Raw genomic sequence first — 20397 nt, forward strand, 5'->3', positions numbered from 1 at the left:
CAGCCCGAGCTGATGTTTCCAGGGCCAATTCTTGAAAGGTTCTCGGAAAAGTGAGGAATGTTGAATAGCTGACGTGTTGCAGCAGCAGGAAAAATTTTTTTCACCTGCTCCAGCTACTGCTGGTCTCCCTAGAGTTCTTAATAATAAAGGTATTTATAAGCATTTACAATTGTCAAGATAAGACAATTATCTTGTCAAGACAAGATAAGACTGGATACAGTCCCTGTCCCACATGGTACTCTAAGAGGGAGGGAAAATGGATACTTTAAACCAATTTCACTGATAAGGAAAATAAGGCACCAAATCTAATCATCATCAATAGTATTTGCTGAGCATTTACCATGTGCAGAGCACTGTACTAAATACTTGAGTAATAATAATAATAATGGCATTTGTTAAGCACTTACTGTGTGCCACGCACTGAACTAAGCACTGGGTGGATACAAACAAATTGTGTTGGACAGCCCGTGTCCCATGTGGGGCTCCCAGTCTCAAACCCCATTTTAAGGATGAGGTAACTGAGGCCCAGAGAAGCGAAGTGACTTGCCCAAGGTCACACAATAGGTAGAAACTTTTTATTTAATGATATTTGTTAAGTGTTTATCATGTGCCAGGCACTGTTCTAAGTGCTCACTTGAGCTTACAGTTTCAAGGGGGGGGGGGGGGGGGCAGACATGATAATAAATAATTTATTATGTAATTCATAGAGATGCACACAAATGGTATGGCGTTGAGAGTGGGGCAAACTGCAAAACCCCAAAGTTCACAGATCCAAATGCATAGATAATGAAGAAGGAAGAGGGAGCCAGAAAAAAGAGGGCTCAATTGGAGAAGGCCTCTAAGCTTGAATTGCCAAGGCCACGTATCAGGCAAGTGGCGCTTATACAGGGTAATCCGATACATTAGCTGTCCCTTTCCTACATGGGGGTCACAGTGTGCGGAGGAAGAACCAGCATTTAACCCCATTTCACTGATGAGGAAACTGGGGCACATAGCAGTGACCAGGATCTGGATCTCCTGACTTCTACAGGTAGGAGCTGCTGCTGCTGTGGGCACTACCATAATCAATCAATCCACCCAGTTGCTACCTAGGGGTGGTCAAAAATCAAGTCGTCTTCCTATCTAGTCTACAGTAGCTACTAACAGCAAACATGGGGACTTAACCGCTTAAGTCTTAGAAGTTTGACTTGCATCACTTTCACAGCTGATCTAGGATCTTGAATTCCATTTCAAATCATCCCAACTCACCTTTTCATTTTTCTTTTCGGCATCGAGTGGTTGCTTCAGTGTTTCTTTTCCAGTAGTCTGAACCACTTCTACCTCATCATCCACTTCCAGAACAGGCCGGCCATTTGGCTGCAAATGAAATAAAAAAGTAGCAAGTTTAAAAAACTGCACGGATAAGACACACTCGAGAATCAAACATCTATTCAAATAGTTTCTGCAGGGTGGGGAGATGGGGGCGAAGGGAAGGAAGAAAGGCTGTAAAAGTGCTTAAATTGAGGGTGGCATTTCAAAAAACCCAAACAAATACTATGGAATAATTTTGTAAGGTTTCATTAAATACAAAAAATATTTTTAGTTTTATTTAATGCACTGTATCCTAATAACGTGTGTATTGTTTTTCAACAAAAAAATTCCTAAAGGGAAATTATTAACTTCAGCCAGGGAGCAATATTTTGTCATTAAAACAATCAGGAAACTTCACTAGCGACTAAGCACAAATTACTTAAAATTCTTGCAAGTAAACTACTATTTGGAGTACTTTTCAAATGCATCACTTCAAGTAACAATAATAAGAAGAATAATGGTGGTATTTGCTAAGCACTTACTATGTGCCAGGAACTGTACTAAGCACTGGGGTGAATACAAGTGAATCAGGTTGGACACAGTCCCTGTCCCACCTGTGACTCATGGTCTCAATCCTCATTTTATAGATGAGGCAACTGAAGTCCAGAGAAGCAAAGTGACTTGCCCGAGGTAACACAGCATACAAGTGGCAGAGTGAGGATTAGAACCTACAACCTTTTGACTCTCAAGTCCATAGCCTATCTACTATGCCCGCGGTGTAATGTACTGTACAAGTCACATGGGAAGTTCAAAATAAACTGACACATTCGCTGCCAATGAGGAGCTTACACTCTGATGGGGAGGGGGAGGCAAGTTTAAAAATGTCTACAAGCCAAGTGGTCAAAATAAATATATATGTACACACACATACATGCCAAGGATAGGTACAGACAAGTTAATAAATGCTAAAGTTGGCTCAGGGTGTTGGGAGATCAGAGAAGGTCTTGTTGGAGGAGGTGGGATTTAGAAAGGATTCAGTTGTGTAGACAGCTGTTGCCTGCTGTGGGGAGGGAGATCCTAGCTGGGGGAACAGCATGAGATGGAGATGGGAGAGTTGGAGATGGGAGATTTAAGAGTGAGGTTCAGTTAGAAGGTTGAGCTGGGAGCAACAAAGGCAACGAGTTGGGGAATAGCAGGTTGAAGAGGTCGGATAAGTTAAGATGGAGCCAGATGGTTCTGGGGAAGCAGATGGAGAGGAGCTTTTGATCCATGTGAAGAGACAGGGAGCCAGTGGAAGGTGTTGAGAAGTGGGCCGAGTGATGATTCATGCAGTAGCATGTAACTAAGCACATGCAGTATAGATTGGATAAAATGAACTCATCTTCCCACCCACACCCTGTCCTCCGTGCTGTCTTTCCCATCGCTATAGACAGCACCACCATCCTCCCTACCTCACAAGTTCGTAACCTTAGCCTAGAACTCAACTCATCTCCCTCATTCTAATTCTACCCACATATTCCATCTATCACCAATTCCTGTCAGTTCTTCCTTCAAAAACGGCCCCAAATCCACCCTTTCCTCTCCATCCAAACTGCTACCATGCTGATCCACTTATCCTATCCTACCTTGACTACAACAACTGCCTCCTCAATGACCTTCCGACCTCCCGTCTCTCCCCGCTACAGCCACGCTTCACTCTACTGCACCATGGTGGATAGAGCACAGGCCCGGGAGTCAGAAGGTCATGGGTTCTAATTCCGCCTCCACCACTTGTCTGTTGTGTGAAGTTGGGCAAGTCACTCTGCTTCTCTGGGCCTCAGTGACCTCCCTCTGTAAAATGGGGATTGCGACTGTGAGCCCACATGGGACCAGGACTGTGTCCCATCCAATTTGCTTGTAACCACCCCAGTGCTTAGTAAGCACATAACAGAGACCATTGTCATCGTTTATCAACAAAAAATGTTCAGATTCTCTCTCCACTCAAGAACTTCCAATGGCTGCCCATCCACCTCTGCAAACAAAAACTCCTTATCATTGGCTTTAAACAACTCAATCCTACCCCATCCTATCTCACTTCACTGATCTCCTACTATATCCCCGGCCTGCACATTCCGCTCCTCTAGCACTAGCATACTCACTCTGCCCCCAATCAATCGTATTTATTGAGCGCTTACTGTGTGCAGAGCACTGTACTAAGCGCTTGGAAAGTACAAGTTGGCAACATATAGAGACGGTCCCTACCCAACAGTGGGCTCACAGTTTAGAAGGGGGAGACAGAGAACAAAATAAAATAAACAGAATAGATATGTACAAGTAAAATAAATAAATAAATAGAGTAATAAATACGTACAAACATATATACATATATACAGGTGCTGTGGGGAAGGGAAGGCAGTAAGGCGGGGCGGATGGAGAGCGGGAGGAGGGGGAGAGGAAGGAGAGGGCTCAGTCTGGGAAGGCCTCCTGAAGGAGGTGAGCTCTCAGTAGGGCCTTGAAGGGAGGAAGAGAGCTAGCTTGCTAGCTAGCTAGCCATCTCATCTAAACCTGCCTCTAAAGTTCACTGGTAAGTCTGGGATGTATGGCCCCTGAAGTTAAATCTCTGCAGTATCTACTAATCAATCAATGGTGTGTGCAGAGCACTGTACTAATTGCTTGGGAGAGAATAATACGTCAGAGCTGGTAAACATGTTCACTGCCCACAACGCGCTTACAGTCTAGAGGGGGAGACAGACATGACTATCAGGGAAAGCCTCTTAGAGGAGATGTGGTTTTTTACTAAGGCTTTGAAGGTGGGGAGAGTGGTGGCAGAGAGGGAGAGGAAGGTCCAGATCACAGGGAGGCTGTGGACAAGGGGTTGATAGAGAGATAGACAAGACTGAGGTAGAATAAGTTGGCACTAGAGGGGTGAAGTGGGCTGAGATAGGAGATGTAATGTAAGGTAGGAGGGGAAGAGCTCATCGAGTGCTTTAAAGCAATGATACGGAGTTTCTGTTTGATGCAGAGGTAGATGGGTGGGCAACCACTAGAGAGACTCTTGAGGAGTGGGGAAGACATGGAATGAACTTTTTTTTTTAGAAAAATGATCCATGGAGCAGAGTGAAGTACGGACTGGAGTGAGGAGACACAGGGAGGTCAGCGAGGAGGCTGAAGCAGTAGTCAAGACAGGCTGTAAGTGCCTGGATCAGCACAGTAGCAGTCTGGGCTAGTACAATTCAACGGAGTAGGTAGACACGATCCCTCCCCTACTCAAGGACTTTATAACCTAGCTGAAGACCTTACAACCAAGTATCATTGTTAAATCTTAGCCAACTTGCAAATAAATAGTGAAACTCTCCTGTCCGAATCATTTCAATTGTCCTGAAAGCCAGGTCCATGAAACTCAAAAATCACTTTAGGGTAAAACGGTACACTCAGGAAAACATCAAAGAAATGAAAAAACTTCAGAATGAAAATGAGATTCAAAACCAAAAATGATCCCTTGAAATCTTTCTTCTGTTACGGTAGGGTTCTCTTCAGGGATCTTCCCTGTTTTCCCTTCAATTTAACTTGTGAATGAAAACAGGATTTTAAGGTTAGCATTTAGTAAAGCGGGGTTGCAGGGCCCGGAGGCTACTGTCTTTGAGGACAATGATAGGAAAAATACCACCTGGGTTTTCTTGAGAGTTCTATCACAGTCCAGCTAACTATTCACATTATTTTAAAATTCACCCACTATCCCTAATCTACTTGGGTGTCCGCATATTGCCAGTATGATCACATTTGAGAAACTCCAACCAACCAATTCATCAATGGCATTTATTGAGCAGTTACTGTGTGCAGAGCACTGTACTAAGTGCTTGGGAAAGTACACAACAGAACTGGTAGACCCGTTCCCTGCGAACAGTTAGCGTAGTCTACAGGGAACTCTAACAGCAAAGCGAATCATTCCCCAACAATTTCCATGTCTGAGACGTGAATTCAGCTTTGAACCGAATTAATGACTAAATCAATGATATTTATGGTATCTTCAGTGTATGGAACACTGATCCAAGTCTTAGTAGAGTACAACAGATTCAGGTTCCTTTTAATAATTTTAAATCTCAATGATTTTACTAGCACCTTACCCATAAAACCAGGCGGCATGCCCCAAAAGAGCCTATCAAACCATCTTTACTAGCTATATTTCTTTCTTATTCAAAGATGACTCAGCTGTTGGGTAAAAATTGACTCATGTAAGGTTGCGAGGGACTGATAAGCCCACAGTCCCAGTGACCACGCAGGCCCAAAAAGCCTATCCCATGTTGAGCTGTCACATGTGATGCTTGCAGCGCTCTGCACTGTTTCCTCTTTTGCCATCTTCAATCAATCAATTGTATGTACTGAGCGCTTACTATGTGCAGAGGACTGTACTAAGTGCTTCGGGGAGTACAACAATTCTCAGGCACGTTCCCCGCCCACAACAAGATTACGGTCTGGGGGGAGAGAGACATTAATATGAATAATTTAGAATATATAATTTAAAATGCACGTAAGTGCTGTGGGGTGGGGGGACGAATATCAAGTGTCCTAAGGTTGCGGATTGAAATGCATAGACTGTGCAGAAGGGAGAGCGAGCCAGGGAAAAGAGGGCTTCTTGGAGGAGATGTGACCTTAGTATTAGTAATGCTTTGAAGAGAGTGGTGGTCTGGTGTATATGGTGCATACTCTTATAATAAAAATAATATTTATAGTATTTATTAAGCCCTATGTGCCAGGCACTGTGCTAAGCGCTGGGGTGGATATAAGCAAATCGGGTTGGAACAGTCCCTGTCCCACATAGGGGTCAGAGTCTCAATCCCCATTTTCCAGATGAGGTAACCGAGGCCTACAGAAGTGAAGTGACTTGCCCAAGGTCCCACAGCAGACAAGTGGCCGAGCCTGGATTAGAACCCGTGACCTCCTGACTCCCATGCCCATACTCTATCCACTATGCCAGGTGTTGCTCGGAAAAAAGCAACAACAAAAAACCCCGTTTCTTTTTTGACAGCCATATGTCATCTGATGCCCTGTTTTTCGGCAAGGGTACAGCATTTTCTGAGGCTTTGTTTTTCTTGGTTCTTAAAATGTTTCTACTGTCCTCCTGACTTTGCATTTCCACTTTTCGGCTCTCCCTATACAGTTTGGATATCCTGCTGTCAGTCACCCTCCTCAAGGGTCTCACCCAGCTATGTCAAGCTGAGCAGAGCTTCAACATTAGGAGACGGACTTTGGTTCATCGTCTCTGATCCTGTCTTGAAATTGGAGTGAAGGTGGGAATAGATCAGACAAGGTCCATTAATCAGTCAATCAATGGCACTGACAGTGTTTATTGTGTCCAGAGCATTGTGCTAAGTGCTTGGGAGAGTACGCTATAACGAAGTTGATAAACACATTCCCTGCTCTCAACGAGTTTCCAGTCTGGGGCCAGAGTGTCGAGCAGTGGAAAGGGACCCCCTACTCTTTCACCTGGGATTATTCTGCTTGGACAAAGATTCAAGGCATAAACCAAAGAAGAGAGCCCCAAATGGGAAGATTCCTTCTGCACCCCTACCAAAATCAGTACTTCAAGCTCTGTAGTAAATAAACTATAATCAGATCAGACAATCAGATCTGATTATCAGACAGACGGTGAGCCATATAGTGCCTCAGACAACGTCCAACCTGATTACCTTGTATCCACCCCAGCACTCAGGACAGTGCTTGGCACACAGTAAGTGCTCAATACAGTCCCTGTTCCTCATGGGGCTCAAAACCTAAGATGAGGTTCACCAGAACAAGACTCAGAATATTTTCATGGTTACTTTTGGATAAGCTATCCATTTTTTTCCAAGTATCAGTGTTGGAGGTAAAATAAAAAAAATACTAGCTCCAAATCCTGACCTAGAATTACACTAAGCTGAAAGTGCCAGGACACAATAAACACAGACTTTAACTTTGCAGTTTATTTTAAGTAGCAATCAGCACAATTCTGTGGCTATAGAATAAGCATCATTATACTGGTCTTATACCAGGGCCATGGACAAATTCTGCCCCCAAATTGGGTAACAAAGAACCAAACCTAGGGGTCCCAAGAAGTAACAGTAGTAGTGGTGGTGGAAATGATATTTACTGAATGCCCGCTGAAGGCAGTGGTTCTGAGCGTTCGAGAGACCCAACAGGAAAACGGGACACACCCCCTGCTCACCAGGAACTTACTACATTCGAAACAGGGTAGGGAGACCCAGAAATGTTGAATATGCATATGTTCATTGCTGTAATAAGGTCTCTTGCTGTGGAAGCTGAGCCAGAGAGATAAGCTTGCAGATGCTGTTCCCTGCCCATCCTGCCTATTACCTAATCAGAAAAAGCACACCCCAACTGAAAGCTCTGATCAGCATCAATGCAGTAACTATCCCCTGAAATTGGGAATGAAATGAAATACAGCCTGGGTCAGTGAAGGTGGCCAGCACAAGCTCATCCTTCTAGGATGCCTCAGGCCCAAACCTTCAGGCAGACACAATGTTGTCCCCTTCCCACTCCCCCAAAGTGTTGTTTGCTATGAATGCAAACAATCTGGGAAAGTTTACGCTATTTTAATATCTCCTCATTGGAGGACAAAAGTGGGCCTTCGCATCCCCTCTGTACACCCGTCCCGCTTTGCCGTTTACTTCTCACGTAGATATGGGTCCGTGGTGGTGGATGGATAGGAAGGAATACAGCAAACTACGATAATCCCTCAGGTAGCAGCAGTAGAATTTTAGAAGTATCACATGGCCATTTACTGAGCACTGTATAACAGTGGCGGGAGATAAATCCGGGTCACTAATTATAGGTGGGTCACAGGCAAATGATATTCAAATGTACACAGAGACTACTGAACTTGGTTGTCATATACAGGAGTAGTCCCTTGGCATGCTCGGGATTTTTGGGTTGTGGCTTTGTCTACTCCTGGTTGGCTGAACTAATATAGCTACAGCAGCAGTGGACACCAGCCTCCCTCGAGTCACCATCACCTCTTCCATCCCTCCCTCACACCCCCACCAGTCAAATAATCTGAACTGTAGGATCAACTTTCCCGGGCCTCAAATGCAGCTGCCGTCGGGGTTTCGCTAACAAATCCCCCCTGAACATGGAGGGACTACTCTACCTGCATGCAACATTCGGGAAAGTCCAAGTAAATGAAACTCACTCAAAATATTCATACGAGACAGAATTCCAGTCTATTCACACTACTACTAATAATAATGAATAAATGAATAATTCAAATAAATTCATTTGAGAAGCTGAAAGCTCTGGAGTCCATCTTTTACCTATTTCCAGATGCGATTAAAGTTAGTGATTTTTTAAATTCTTATGGTACCAAGGTCTTGGATCATCCTTCTCCTTAAAAAAAACTTACGAAAGGAGTTAAGATTAGATCTAGTAAAATTCAAATTAGGGTTTTTTTTTTGTTTTTTGTTTTTTTTTTGGTATTTGTTAAGCGCTTACTATGTGCAAAGCACTGTTCTAAGCACTGGGAAGGTTACAAGGTGATCGGGTTGTCCCGGGGGGGCTCACAGTTTTAATCCCCATTTTACAGATGAGGTAAGTGAGGCACAGAGAAGTGAAGTGACTTGCCCAAAGTCACACAGCTGACCGTTGGCAGAGCTGGGATTTTCTGAGCATTTATGAGCATTTCTCTGAGCATTTATGGCTTTCCCCTCTCTGCTTAATATAAAACGAATGGTGGTATGATACCCACTTGGATATTTCTGCCAAGAATAACAAAAATGAGCATTTCTGTTAATTTTTAACTATCAAATATAAACCAAGCAGCCACTGAAATGTGAATATTGCCATGAATATTTTCAAGGAATGCCTGGAGTTAGGTAAGATAAATTATAGAAGTTGCATGCCACGAAGTCAGCTGAATCTAAAGGCCAACTGTTTTTAAAAATTAAAAATGTGAAAATCCCATCACAGGGGACAACATACCGGTTACAGTCAGTTATCTCATAAACAGAGTGTATTCTGAATTCAGGAACGCTTCCGTGTTAGTACTCACAACCTAACGTACACCACGTGCATTTCAACAACTATTTCTTCCAAAACAATGCATTCACTCCAGATAGACATGAGTTGTCGGAATTTCCCTAATTCTGTTTCGTTCTATCCAAAATGTGTTGTGAAAAATCTGTTGTGGAAGGGACTGAGCTTCATTTTAAAAACAACCAACAGAACTTCAAGTAAGGAAACTGAAGCGCAAATGGGAAAAATGGTATGAGAACTGGTAACCTGAGGAGTGGTTCCACAGCACGAGGAGTCTAACCTAATCATTATAGCAGAGAAATGACCGGGAAGTCGGAAATACTGTTTCTTTTGACAGGGTCCTCACCTGACTGAACCTTGATATTTAAGAATCAAATCCAATTTTCAATGGAAACAAGCATGGTGATTGAGCAGTTAAAGGATACTGAGTGAAATGGATTTCACAATAAAGGTGCTGCTCAAATGCATAAGCGTCACCTGTTTTACCTTCTGTACGTCAGTCTCCTGTTTTTTATTTGTTCCTTTACCTCTATGTCCACCCCACGCTAAAATGAACAAGGACTATCTCCTCCTCCTCTTACCCAACCACAACTCTGTAATTCCATTTTTACTCACTCACCTGGGGGAATGTACAAAAGTGGGTGGGAAATCATGAAAAAAGTGATGACATCTTAAAGGGAGGGAGAAAGGAGGTACTATTATTGTAACTACAAAACCTTTCTAAAGGTACATATTTCATTCTGAGCTAGTTTTGGCTTTTGGGATATAAAACTTAAAAAAGTCTCCTTTTCATCAGCAATATTTATTTACTGAACACCCATTACCAGAGCACTGGACTAGGCACTTTAGGAATTTTATAATCCTATAAAACACTTCCTTTGTCTTGAAAGTGTTTATAGTTTCATCTCCCTCCAAACAACACTATTTTTATTTCTGGCTGGAGCCCTGAAGGAATGTCCCAAGTCATTTGTGACCCTCGGAGCAGACCTTAAAGTTAAAAGAAGCCACGTCTCTGGAGGGTACTCGGCTTTATCATATAACCCCACTGTTAGAAATGGAGCTCAGGCCCCATCTAAATCTATTTATTTAACCAAATGGCATACTAGATTTATACCGGTTCTCATTGTTAAGAATGATTCACTTTACTCTTCATTTCCACACTGTCTAGCGTATTTGCATTTCCTCTTAGGTGGTTTTCTCCCTTTACATGAGAACTGATCCCTTTGTCACAAGGAAACCCTCTTTATGATACTCCCTCCCTTCGGTCTAGTGTGGTCATCTCTCTACTCTAGGCTCACACTGGTGCTAATGTGGGTTCCTTGGCTTCCTACTAAACCGGGACCCACAAAGTATGAGTTTCCTCCCTCATATCAACAACAAAGAAACAGAGTTGAGGCCTAGCTCCATCTTTGTCCCTTTCCAATCAATGGTATTAACTAAGTACTTACTGTGTGCAGAGCACTTTACAAATCGTTTGGGATAACCCCACTGTTAGAAATGGAGCTCAGGCCCCATCTAAATCTATTTATTTAACCAAATGGCATTCTAGATTTATACCGGTTCTCATTGTTAAGAATGATTCACTTTACTCTTCATTTCCACACTGTCTAGTGTATTTGCATTTCCTCTTACCTGGTTTTCTCCCTTTACATGAGAACTGATCCCTTTGTCACAAGGAAACCCTCTTTATGATACTCCCTCCCTTCGGTCTGGTGTGGTCATCTCTCTACTCTAGGCTCACACTGGTGCTAATGTGGGTTCCTTGGCTTCCTACTAAACTGGGACCCACAAAGTACGAGTTTTCTCCCTCATATCAACAACAAAGAAACAGAGTTGAGGCCTAGCTCCATCTTTGTCCCTTTCCAATCAATGGTATTAACTAAGTGTATTGGTATTAACTAACTGTGCGCAGAGCACTTTACAAATCTTTTGGGATAATACAACACTGCTGAAAGACATGCTCCCTGCCCACAAGGGCTTGCAATCTTTTCTAAATGAGGACCAGGATTTGACTGTCCCTTTACATTTCTGGACTGTAAACTCCTGTAGGCAGGGAATGTGCCCATTTATTATTGTATTGTACACTCCCAGGCATTTAGTACAGTTCAACAATAACAGGCACATTCCCCGCCCACAAGGAATTTACACACTTAGTACAATGTCCGGCACACAGTAAGCGCTCAATAAAATATGACTGAATTTTAAATTCTCCCCAATTTCCAGAGGGCTAAAATGGGCAGGTTATCTGTACACCTTCTCCAAACAGAGTGTAGTTTGTTTTAAGGGGGAGGAGAGTTGAGTGAATTAAAATATTAACTCAGAACTGTTTAATCTAAATTTGTTTAGCCCAGAATCATAGTATGACCTTGGGCAGTTCACAAACTGGCTACCTCAGTTTCTTTATCAGTAAAATAAAGTTATTTATTAAAAATCATTGTTATTACCATGTACCAGATTGCTTGAAGATTGTGAGAAAATAACTGAAAATATCTTTCACCTCTATAAAAGTGCCATGTGAAAGATAGAGCAGAAGCAGCATGGCCTAGTGGAAAGATCACGAGCCTGGTTGTCAGAGAATCTCGGTTCCACCTTTTGTCCGCTTGTGTCACTTTGGGCAAGTCACTTAACTTGCCTGGGCCTCGGTTCCTTCATCTGCAAAATGGGGATTCAACACCTGTTCTCCCTCCAACTTGGACTGTGAGTCCCATGTAGGAGCTGATTATCTTGTATCTCCCCCAGGGCTTATAAGCAAGGCTTGGCATATAATAAGCGCTTAACAAATATCACAATTAGTATTATTTCTCATTGAGTGAGCTGAATCCAAGGTGAACCATTTTAATCAATCAATCAATCGTATTTATTGAGCGCTCACTGTGTGCAGAGCACTGTATTAAGCACTTGGGAAATACAAGTTGGCAACATATAGAGACGGTCCCTACCCAACAGTGGGCTCACAGTCTAGAAGGGGGAGACAGAGAACAAAACAAAACATATTAACAATATAAAATAAATAGGATAGATATCTACAAGTAAAATAGAGTAATTTTAATGTCACCACACCTTTTGTTGAACTCCAACATAATGGAATGACTGAGATTTAGCCAAGGCCATTGTGTTCTCTTCCTTTTTCTTATCAATGATGGCATTCATTAAGCGCTTACTATGTGCAAAGCACTGTTCTAAGCACTGGGGAGGTTACAAGGTGATCAGGTGTGTCCCACATGGGGCTCCCAGTCTTAATCCCCATTTTACAGATGAGGTAACTGAGGCACAGAGAAGTTAAAAGACTTGCCCGAAGTCACACAGCTGACAAGTGGCCACTGTTGGGTAGGGACCGTCTCTATATGTTGCCAACTTGTACTTCCCAAGCCCTTAGTACAGTGCTCTGCACACAGTAAGCGCTCAATAAATACGATTGATTGATTGATTAAAATGGTGCACCTTGGATTCAGCTCACTCAATGAGAAATACTACTAATTGTGACATTTGTTAAGCGCTTATTATATGCCAAGCCTTGCTATAAGCCCGGGAGGAGATACAAGATAATCAACTCCTACAAAGGACTCACAGTCCAAGTTGGAGGGAGAACATGTTTTGAATCCCCATTTTGCAGATGAAGGAACCATACACTTGAATGAATGAATGAAAGTGGTGGAACTGGGATTAGAATGATCCACCTGACAATTGTCAGGTGGATTATCCTATTATCCACCTGATCTTTCTCTAGTCTAAGCTTTGATGAACTATTATTCATCTAATATGGCAGCTCCCCAAATGGCACAGGGGGCCTCGCTTCCAACTCTCCCTGCAGTTCACCATGTGCTAGGTTTACTTGCCCATATTATACACGACCATCTTCCCTGAGGACACTGAGGCAGACGGTTTAGTTACGGGGGAACCTCATCTCCACACAGCTTTCTTCTACACCACCGCAGTTTCATTTCAGGGTGGATAATCCCACATGGCACTTACGATCTAGGCCCATGGGGGAATGCCGATCTCCCACGCCACCTCCACACTTTCCTCTTCTCGCAGAACATCTAATGGTAATAACTGCGGAATTTACCAGGTGCTTTCCCTTGTACGAATCAGTGCGCTAAACACTGAGGTGGATCTAAAACCTGAGGCAGGCCCTGCCCGCCCCTGCCATGGGGCTCCCAGGTTAAGGATGTGTGTGTGGGGCGCAGAACAACAGATATTCATTCATTCAATCGTATTTATTGAGCGCTTACTGTGTGCAGAGCACTGTACTAAGCCCTTAGGAAGTACAAGTTGGCAACATATATAGAGACGGTCCCTACCCATTTACATCCCCATTTTACAGATGAGGCAGAGAAGGGACGTACCCTGTTCAAGGTCTCCCGCCTCCCAGCCTTCCCACCAGGCTGCTTTCTCTACTTCCCTCCAAACCGTTCTCCCCCTTTAGACTGTAAACTCGTTAATCCAGCAATCGTCCTCATTGTGCAATTACTACGTGCAGAGCACTGTACTACACGCTTGGGAGAGCACCCTACGACAGAGCTGGTAGACACAGCCCCCTGCCCACACGGAGCTTTCGGTCTCGAAGGGGAACGTGTCTACTGACTCTGCTGGACTGTCGCCTCCCAAGCGCTTAGTACAGCGCTCTGCAAACAGTAGGCGCTCAATAAATACGTTGCCTGCCTCCCGTTTCTCCTCTAGGACAGGAACTGTTTCCAGCCCGATAGGCTTGTACTCACCCCAGCGCTTTGTACAGTGCCTAGAGCAAGAGTAAACTAAATGCGGACCAGATCCCGTCGTCATAATCATTATTATTATTATTTCCCCACCAGGACCAGGTTCATGGAAGCAGCACGGCGTGGTGGATGGAGCCCAGTCTCGGGAGTCAGAAGGTCATGGGTTCTAATCCTGCCACTCATCTGCAATGTGCCCTTGGGCAGGGTCGCTTCACTTCTCTGGGCCTCAGTTCCCTCATCCGTAAAATGGGGATTGAGACTATGAGGCCCAGGTGGGGCGAGGATCACATCCAACCCGATTAGCCTGTAGCCCCCCCACACCCTGCGCTCAGTACAGTGCCTGGCACAGAGTAAGGGAGATTAGGTCCAACCTGAAAAGCAGCGTGGCTCCGTGGAAAGAGCCCGGGCTTGGGAGTCATAGGTCGTGGGTTCTAATCCCAGCTCCACCACTTGTCAGCTGTGTGACTCTGGGCAAGTCACTTAGCTTCCATGTGCCTCAGTTCCCTCATCCGTAAAATGAGGATGAAGACTGTGAGCTCCACGTGGGACAACCTCATTACCTTGTATCCCCCCCCAGCGCTTAGCACATAGTAGGCACTTAAATACCATCATTATTCTGTGCCTCAGTTCCCTCATGGGTAAAATGGGGATGAAGCCTGTGAGCCCCACGTGGGACAACCTGATCACCCTGTATCCACCCCAGCTCTTAGAACAGTGTTTGGCACACGGCAAGGGCTTAACAAATACCATCATTATTATTAGTCTGTGCCTCAGTTCTCTCATCCATAAAATGGGGATGAAGCCTGCGAGCCCCACTTGGGACAACCTGATCACCCAGTGCTTAGAACACTGCTCGGCACTAGGCGCTTAACGAAAACCATCATTATCATTATTCTCTGGGCCTCAGTTCCCTCATCTATAAAATGGGGATGAGGACTGTGGATCTGATCACCCTGTATCTCCCCCCCACCCCACCCCCTGTGCTTAGAACAGTGCTCAGCACATTGTGAGCACTTAAATATCATCATCATCATCATCATTATTATTATTATTATTATTATTATTATTCCGTGGGCCTCAGTTCCCTCATCCTTAAAATGGGGATTAGGGCTGTGAACCCCACATGGGACAACCTGATCACCTTGTATCCCCCCCCCCCCGCCAGTGCTCAGAACAGTGCTTGGCACACAGTAAGCCCTTAACAAATACCAACTTGTACTTCCCAAGCGCTTAGTACAGTGCTCTGCAAACAGTAAGCGCTGAATAAATACGAATGAATGAATGAATGAATGAATGAATGAAATACCATCATCACTATTCTTCAGGTCTCAGTTCCCTCATCCGTAAAATGCGGGTGAAGCCTGCGAGCCTCTCATGGGACAACCTGATCGCCTTGTATCCCCCCCAATGCTTAGAACAGTGCTTGGCACATAGTAAGCGCTTAACAAATACCATCATTATTCTTTGGGCCTCAGTTCCCTCATCCGTAAAATGGGGATTCAAGACCGTGAACCCCTCGTGGGACAATCCGATGCCTGTGTATCTCCCCCAGCGCTTAGCACAGTGCTCGGCATCTAGTGAGTGCTTAGCAGACACCACCATCATTGGCATTATTCCTAGGGAAGCAGCGTGGCCTAGGGGAAAGAGCCTGGGCTTGGGAGTCAGAAGGTCATGGGTTCTAAACCCAGCTCCGCCGCTTGTCAGCTGTGTGACCTTGGGCAAGTCACTTCACTTCTCTGGGCCTCAGTTCCCTCATCTGTAAAATGGGGATGAAGACTGTGAGCCCCACGTGGGACAACTTGATCACTCTGTATCCACCCCAGCGCTTAGAACAGTGCTTTGCACATAGTAAGCGCTTAACAAATGCCATCATTATTATTTTGTGAGCCTCAGCTCCCTCATCCGTAAAATCGGGATTAAAGACCGTGAGCCCCTTGTGGGACAACCTGATCACCCTGTATCCTGCCCAGCACTTAGAACAGTGCTTGGCACATAGTATGCACTTAACAAATACCATCATTACTATTTTTCTGTGGGCCTCAGTTGCCTCATCCGTAAAATGGGGATTAAAGACTGTGAGCCCCTCGTGGGACAACCTGATCATCTTGTATCCCTACAGCGCTTAGCACAGTGTTTGGCACATAGTAAGTGCTTAACAAATGCCATCATTATTATTATTATCTCATCTGTAAAATGGGGATGAAGACTGTGAGCCCCACGTGGGACAACGTGATCACTTTGTATCCACCCCTGCGCTTAGAACAGTGCTTTGCGTATAGTAAGCGCTTAACAAATGCCAGCATTATTATTATTATTATTCTGTGGGCCTCAATTCCCTCAACAGTAAAATGGGGATTAAAGACTGTGAGCCCCTCGTGGGACAAGCTGATGGCAGTGTATCCCCTGCCCCCAGTGCCTAGCACAGTGCTTGGCACCTAGTGAGCCCTTAGCAAATGCCATCATTGTTATTACTGTTGTCATCTGTAAAATGGGTATTAAAGACTGTGAACCCCTTGTGGGACAAGCTGATCACCTTGTAACCTCCCCAGCGCTTAGAACAGTGCTGTGCACATAGTAAGCTGATGATCCCCGCCCACAGTGCTTAGCACAGTGCTCGGCACCTAGTTAGCACTTAACAAGCCATCATTATTATTATTATTGTTATCTCATCTGTCAAATGGGGATGAAGACTGTGAGCCCCTTGTGGGATAACCTGATCACCTTGTACCCCCGTCCCCAGCGCTTAGAACAGTGCTTTGCATATAGTAAGTGCTTATCAAATGCCATCACTATTACTATCATTATCTCATCCGTAAAATGGGGATGAAGACTGTGAGCCCCATGTGGGACAACATGATCACTTTGTATCCCCCCAGCGCTTAGAACAGTGCTTTGCATATAGTAAGTGCTTAACAAATGCCATTATTATTATTATTATTGTTATTATCTCACAGACTGAGCCCCCTCCTTCCTCTCCCCCTCCCCACCCCCTGCCTTACCTCCTTCCCCTCCCCACAGCACCTGTATATATGTATATATGGTTGTACAGATTTATTACTCTATTGATTTTACTTGTACATATTTACTATTCTATTTATTTTATTTTGTTAATATGTTTTGTTTTCTGTCTGTGTGACTTTGGGCAAGTCATTTCACTTCTCTGGGCCTCAGTGACCTCATCTGTAAAATGGGGATGAAGACTGCGAGCCCCCCGTGGGACAACCTGATCACCTTGTAACCTCCCCAGTGCTTAGAATGGTGCTTTGCATATAGTAAGTGCTTAATAAATGTCAGCATTATTATTATTATTAAAATGGGGATGAGGACTGTGAGCCCCCGGCGGGACAACCTGATCACCTTGTAACCTCCCCAGCACTTAGAACAGTGCTTTGCACATAGTAATGCCATTATTATTATTATTGATAAATACGATTGAATAAATGAATGAATGAATTGGCGGAGCCGGGATTTGAACCTGTGACCTCGGACTCCAAAGCCCATGCTCTTTCCACTGAGCCACGCTGCTTCTCAAATGGTTGTTGTTATTGCTATTATCATTAACAATAATAATGATAATAATATATATTAATTCATGGCTCAGTGGAAAGAGTGTGGGCTTGGGAGTCAGAGGTCATGAGTTCGAATTCCAGCTCTGCCACTTGTCAGCTGTGTGACCATGGGCAAGCCACTTAACTTCTCTGTGCCTCAGTTACCTCATCTGTAAAATGGGGATTAAGACTATGAGCCCCACCTGGGACAACTTGGTCACCTTGTAAGCCCCCAGCGCTTAGAACAGTGCTTCGCACATAGTAAGCGCTTAATACCATCATCATGATTCGTACTCCAAAGCCCGTGCTCATTCCACTGAGCCACGCTGCTTCTCTAATTGTCATCATTAATAATATATATTACTGTATATTAATTCGGATTCCAAAGCCTGTGCTCTTTCCACTGAGCAATGCTGCTTCTCTAGTTGTCATCGTCTTTGCTATTATCATTACTAATAGTAACATATATTAATATATTAATCCGGACTCCAAAGCCCATGCTCTTTCCACTGTGCCATGGTGCTTCTCTAATTGTTGTCGTCATCGCTATTATCACCACTAACGGTAACATATATATTAACTCGGACCCCAAAGCCGGTGCTCTTATGCTGCTTCTCTAACTGCTGTCGTCATTGCTATTATCATTAATAATAGTAATATATATTAATATGCAATTTAGTAATATGATGATGAAAACTGAGCCCCCTCCTTCCTCTCCCCCTCCTCATCCCCCCGCCTTACCTCTTTCCCCTCACCACAGCACCTGTATATATGTTTGTACATATTTATTACTCTATTTATTTTATTTGTATATATTCTATTTATTTCATTTTGTTAATATGCTTTGTTTTGTTGTCTGTCTCCCCCTTCTAGACTGTGAGCCCACTGTTGGGTAGGGACCGCCTCTACATGTTGCCAACTTGTACTTCCCAAGCGCTTAGTCCAGTGCTCTGCACACAGTAAGCGCTCAATAAATACGATTGAATGAATGAATAAATGGGTAGGGACCGTCTCTAGATGTTGCCAACTTGGACTTCCCAAGCGCTTGGTACAGTGCTCCGCACACAGTAAGCGCTCAATAAATACGATTGAATGAATGAATAAATGGGTAGGGACCGTCTCTAGATGTTGCCAACTTGGACTTTCCAAGCGTTTAGTCCAGTGCTCCGCACACAGTAAGCGCTCAATCAATACGATTGAATGAATCAATGAATGAATGAGTAGGGACCGTCTCTATGTGTTGCCGATTTGTCCTTCCCAAGCGCTTAGTCCAGTGCTCCGCACACAGTACGCGCTCAATCAATACGATTGAATGAATGCCAACTTGTCCTTCCCAAGCGCTTAGCCCAGTGCTCCGCACACAGTAAGCGCTCAATAAATACGACTGAATTCATTCAATTTTGCTGTCTGTCTCCCCCTTCTAGACTGTGAGCCCGCCGTTCGGTAGGGACCGTCTCTAGATGTTGCCAACTTGTCCTTCTCAAGCGCTTAGTGCAGCGCTCCGCACACAGTAAGCGCTCCATAAATACGATTGAATGAGTGAATGAATGCCAACTCGTCCTTCCCAAGCGCTTAGTGCAGCGCTCCGCACACAGTAAGCGCTCCATCAATACGAATGAACAAATGCCAACTTGTCCTTCCCAAACGCTTAGCCAGTGCTCCGCACACAGTAAGCGCTCAATAAATACGACTGAATTCATTCATTCATTCATTCAATTTTGTTCTGTCTCCCCCTTCTAGACTGTGAGCCCGCCGTTCGGTAGGGACCGTCTCTAGATGTTGCCAACTTGTCCTTCCCAAGCGCTTAGTGCAGTGCTCCGCACACAGTAAGCGCTCCATAAATACGACTGAACGAGTGAATGAATGCCAACTCGTCTTTCCCAAGCGCTCAGTGCAGCGCTCCGCACACAGTAAGCGCTCCATCAATACGAATGAATGAACGAATGCCAACTTGTCCTTCCCAAGCGCTTAGCCCAGTGCTCCGCACACAGTAAGCGCTCAATCAATACGACTGAATTCATTCATTCATTCATTTTTGTTCTGTCTCCCCCTTCTAGACTGTGAGCCCTCTGTTGGGTAGGGACCGTCTCTAGATGTTGCCAACTTGTCCTTCCCAAGCGCTCAGCGCAGTGCTCCGCACACAGTAAGCGCTCAATCAATACGATTGAATGAACGAATGCCAACTTGTCCTTCCCAAGAGCTTAATCCAGTGCTCCGCACACAGTAAGCGCTCAATCAATACGATTGAATGAACGAATGCCAACTTGTCCTTCCCAGGCGCTTAGTGCAGCGCTCCGCACACAGTAAACGCTCACTCAATACGACTGAATGAATGCGAACTTGTCCTTCCCAAGCGCTTAGCCCAGTGCTCCGCACACAGTAAGCGCTCAATAAATACGACTGAATTCATTCATTCATTCAATTTAGTTCTGTCTCCCCCTTCTAGACTGTGAGCCCTCTGTTGGGTAGGGACCGTCTCTAGATGTTGCCAACTTGTCCTTCCCAAGCGCTTAGCCCAGTGCTCCGCACACAGTAAGCGCTCAATCAATACGACTGTATGAATGAATGCCAACTTGTCCTTCACAAGCGCTTAATCCAGTGCTCCGCACACAGTAACCGCTCAATCAATACGACTGAATGAATGAATGCCAACTTGTCCTTCCCAAGCGCTTAATCCAGTGCTCCGCACACAGTAACCGCTCAATCAATACGATTGAATGAGTGAATGAATGCCAACTTGTCCTTCCCAAGCGCTTAGCCCAGTGCTCCGCACGCAGTAAGCGCTCCATCAATACGATTGAATGAGTGAATGAATGCCAACTCGTCCTTCCCAAGCGCTT

The 20397-nt window shown here is 44.5% G+C and overlaps 1 protein-coding gene across 1 annotated transcript in view; it reads right to left on the minus strand.

Moving 5' to 3' along the window:
* MTDH (metadherin) overlaps positions 1 to 20397 on the minus strand; it is a 65467-nt gene that overhangs the window by 43616 nt on the left and 1454 nt on the right. The window contains exon 2 of the mRNA XM_038745639.1: positions 1249 to 1356. Coding sequence (XP_038601567.1) covers positions 1249 to 1356 — 108 coding nt within the window. The remainder of the gene's footprint in view (positions 1 to 1248; positions 1357 to 20397) is intronic.

This window comes from Tachyglossus aculeatus, chromosome 4, assembly GCF_015852505.1.
Source record: "Tachyglossus aculeatus isolate mTacAcu1 chromosome 4, mTacAcu1.pri, whole genome shotgun sequence".
In the NCBI taxonomy this organism is placed as follows: Eukaryota; Metazoa; Chordata; class Mammalia; order Monotremata; family Tachyglossidae; genus Tachyglossus; species Tachyglossus aculeatus.